Raw genomic sequence first — 4,217 nt, 5'->3', positions numbered from 1 at the left:
ACAAATTTTCAATAGTCAAATTTATTTTTTGGTAAATTTAATTTTGTATTATTTTATTTTATATTATTTTTTGATAATGAAAAATTTATTGATGAGATTAAATAATTTTAATATTCTTGTATTATATATCTCTAATTTAAATAAATATCTCTTATAATATTGTGATGGAGATTTTTCTTTTGAAAATATGTTAGTTATATTATACAATAATATAGTCTACATAACAATCTATAATATAATCTTTAAAGCTTTGATTGAATATGAAAGCGTGCCTGCAGTGTTCAAGTGAAATCCGAGAGGGCGTTCTTTAAAAGAACAGTCAAATGACTATTTATCTATATTATTGACTATCCACCTGTACGCATGGTATTCCAAGTTAAAATGTTTTGCTTTTGACGTAGATTGTATTCTACTATTTATGGATTAGTGGCTTGTCTAACTTCTCACAAGAACTAGTCCCTTGCTGGTAGTCGATAGCAATGGCCAATCCCTCTCTCTTTTCCCTCGCTCTCCTCGTCACTCTGTTTGCATTCACCACAACTGTCTCTGAGGAGATAAGAATGCCATATATCATCCACATGAATAAGTCCATGAAGCCTCTGCAATTTTCACTCCGTGAGCACTGGTATGCCTCTGTCATCAATGAGGCAACTTCAGGCTCAGACGATGAAGGGCTGTTGTTATATACATATGATATAGTACTTGATGGATTTGCAGCGAACCTGAGCAGAGCTGAGGCTGCAGCTTTAGAGAGCGTGGAGGGTTGCTTGGCCGTAATCCCGTCATCTGTCAGGCAAATACATACGACCCATTCGCCGCAGTTTTTGGGTCTGGGAGGCTCGCCAAATAATTTGTGGCCTCGGTCCCATTACGGCAAAGATGTGATTGTGGGCGTGATTGATACCGGAATATGGCCTGAGAGCAGGAGTTTCAATGATAAAGGCCTGGGACCTGTGTCCGCAAAATGGAAGGGTGTATGTCAAAGCGGGGAGTTGTTCAATTCCTCTCATTGCAACAGGAAACTCATTGGAGCTCGCTATTTCTTCAAAGGCTACGAAGCACGGTACGGTAGTCTCAGCAAGAGCGAGTTAAAATCAGCAAGAGACATCGAGGGCCATGGAACTCACTGTGCTTCGACTGCTGCAGGATCCGCTGTGGGTGGAGAGAATTTCAATGGCTTTGCCAACGGAACAGCCACAGGAATGGCTCCTCAGGCCAGAGTGGCCGTATATAAGATTGTCTGGGATGGTCATATTGACGGCTCTGACGCTATTGCTGCCATAGAAATGGCCGTTTCAGATGGCGTGGATATTATATCTAAGTCCATTGGGGGACCAGAAATGCCTTTTTACAACGATGCCATTGCCATCGGAGCCTTTAAAGCAATGGCCAAGGGCGTATTTTTTTCTTTATCAGCAGGCAACTTTGGATCTCTTTACTCTTCCATCCAAAACACGGCACCGTGGGTGATGACTGTTGGAGCCAGCAGTATTGACAGAAAGTTTCCCGCCGCTGTCAGACTTGGCAATCATGAGATCCAAACAGGTTCTTCTCTTTCTCAAGCGAATCAAGTAACACAAGGATTGCCTCTGCTGTATTTATCTCACAACAAAAGCACCAGAAGATGTCAATCAGGTCTCGATCTCAGCATGCTCAACGGTAAAATTTTGCTATGTGATCTGGCTTATAGAAATCCTTACATTGATTCCATAGGAGTCGGCGTGCTGAAAGAAGTTTCAACGGCAGTGACACAAGTTGGGGTCGCTGGTATCATTTTCGCCACCGAGTCTGTTTTGGGGGCACTAGAAATAATCGTCGATTCTGGTCCGCCCTCTATTAGTGTGGCTTTTGCAGTCGGAAGGAAAATCAAAGAGTGCATAAACAGTACAAGTAATCCTAATCCTACGGCCGCCATAAATCCATCAGGATTGACAGTCAAAGGAGAGGCGGTAACAGCTCCGCTTGTGGCTTCTTTTTCTGCAAGGGGCCCGAGTCTACAATTACCAGATATACTGAAACCAGATCTGGTTGCTCCAGGCGTCGACATATTGGCGGCAGTTAAGAAAGGATATGAGTTTAAGTCAGGGACATCCATGTCGTGTCCCCACGTAAGCGGCCTTGCAGCGCTCATACGAGGCGTTCATCCTTCCTGGAGCCCCGCCGCCATCAAATCCGCTCTCATGACGTCTGCTTACGTCCGCGACAATAAAAATCAGCCCATCAAAGATGTCTCGAATCTGGAAGCCGCTAACCCATTCATACTGGGCACAGGTCATGTAAATCCAGCGGCTGCTATGGATCCGGGACTCGTCTACGACCTGGCACCTAGTGATTACATTCACTTTCTCTGTACTCTCAACTACACCGACAAACAGATTGCTGTTCTGATGGACAACCACAAAATATCGTGCCCCAGATCAAGCAATTTGGAAGACGTCGCAGATCTTAATTATCCATCTTACACTCTTTATTTCAACTCCAACGTGGGTGCCGTTCGTTCTACCTACAAACGTAACAAACGTGGGTGCCGCTCGTTCTACCTACAAAGTGCAGGTGGAGGAGCCTTCTGGAATGAAAGTAAATGTTTAGCCAGAGACATTAGAATTCACAAAGGAGAACCAGAAGCTTAACTTTCGGGTAATATTTCAGAGCGCGGTCATCAAAGAAAACAAAGCTGCAACGTTTGGTGCAATATCATGGAATTGTGTCCGAGGTGGAACTCATGTTGTTCGTAGTCCTGTTGTTGTGCAGTGGCGAGATATCTGACCTATCCGCTGGGCCCACCTTGGCCTCTCCCTATAAATAAATAAACTTAATATTGCTGGTTAACTATGTTACCATGGGAGTTATTCAATATATTCTAGATATATTTCTGTGTTAACTATGTTACCATGGGAGTTAATCAATATAGTTTAGATACATTTCTGGTTAAATATGCTACTATGGATGTTGCTTAATTAAGAAGCCCTTACCAATGTACAATCTTGGTACTTAATGCTTAATGTAATTGTAGATGTAATTTGTCAAAATTAGTGAAGTGAAATTTTTCTTATATGAAAATGTTAAATTCAGCCACAAAATTTTCAATTATAATTTTTAGATAGAATGTGACCGATTCTATTATGCCACTACAAAGTATAGGAAAAATTATGCACTTCAAGAAAACCTATACCAAAAAAATAACATAGTCTAGCTCCAACAAAACTCTAAAATTTTCCAAAATAAGAATTGATTAGCAACACGTGTGAAATTTATAAGTTCTAGTAAAATCAAGCAATTGAATTAAAGATTGTCTATGCCACTATGAAGCCTATAAAATTCTATCACAAATAATGAAAACAAAATCCAAAAAACCCAAAAAAGAATCCTAGATGGTTGAGACACATACCTTTGAAGATCAAGTTCCAAAACAAAAATGCAGTTGTATAGGGGAGTTTGTTGGGTGAAGGTTGCTAATTCCATCCTAATATAAAACTAAGGTTAGCATAGTTAGCTAACAAAATTATCTCTCCTTGATGGTATATCCTCATTCCTTAAAACCACCAAATTAATAAGAAACTACATGATTGCTAATTTTAAACTATCATTTGGTATCATTAACTACTTTTGAGAGGAAATCTGTTTTATAGAATATATACATTATTTTTTATGGTACAAAATCCTTTTTGATAGAGAATTTGTGTTAATAGTGTTGGAATACCATTTCAATCAATTAGGTGTTATTTTGTTAATATCAATCTTGTCTCAAGTTTGGGTTACCACTACCACGTCAACTTATTGTATGATGGTTATGCTTATATAACCACCATGTAGTTTTCTCGTGAGGTCTATTGATACATTTTGTAACTTGTATGCTACATATGTTCTACATACCTTGCAAAGATTTCTCTTGATTTATGAAAAATAAATTAAGAAAATAAAAAAATTAATATTTAGTTATTTTCCTATACAACTTATGAATGAGCCACATAGATGATAGTAGTTGATTCTTCTTTTATTCTATAAAATATTCCACACACAAATCCATAGAATTGAGGAATAACTTTTATCTAATGGCTTTGGGCAAAATTTTATTTATTTTAATAATTTAAAAATTAATCCATGTGTTTCTTGGGCCTTCTATATGTGTTGACAATGTTATTTGATCCAAAATGCTCTAAAATTGTAGCCACTTTGAGGATTTAATAACCACCTACCAAATTCAAACCCTTGTAGAT

General features: G+C 38.7%; 1 protein-coding gene across 1 annotated transcript; it reads left to right on the top strand.

Moving 5' to 3' along the window:
* Window positions 1–479: 479 nt before the first annotated feature.
* Window positions 480–2,630, top strand: LOC131051974 (subtilisin-like protease SBT1.8). The gene has a single exon (XM_057986573.2). It carries the CDS (start codon window positions 480–482, stop codon window positions 2,628–2,630), a length of 2,151 nt encoding a protein of 716 aa, XP_057842556.2.
* The last annotated feature ends 1,587 nt before the right edge of the window (window positions 2,631–4,217 follow it).

The sequence above is a fragment of the Cryptomeria japonica genome, chromosome 2, assembly GCF_030272615.1.
Source record: "Cryptomeria japonica chromosome 2, Sugi_1.0, whole genome shotgun sequence".
In the NCBI taxonomy this organism is placed as follows: domain Eukaryota; kingdom Viridiplantae; phylum Streptophyta; class Pinopsida; order Cupressales; family Cupressaceae; genus Cryptomeria; species Cryptomeria japonica.
The sequence above is the reverse complement of the archived record's forward strand: the minus strand, read 5'-3'. Positions and strand labels throughout refer to the sequence as shown.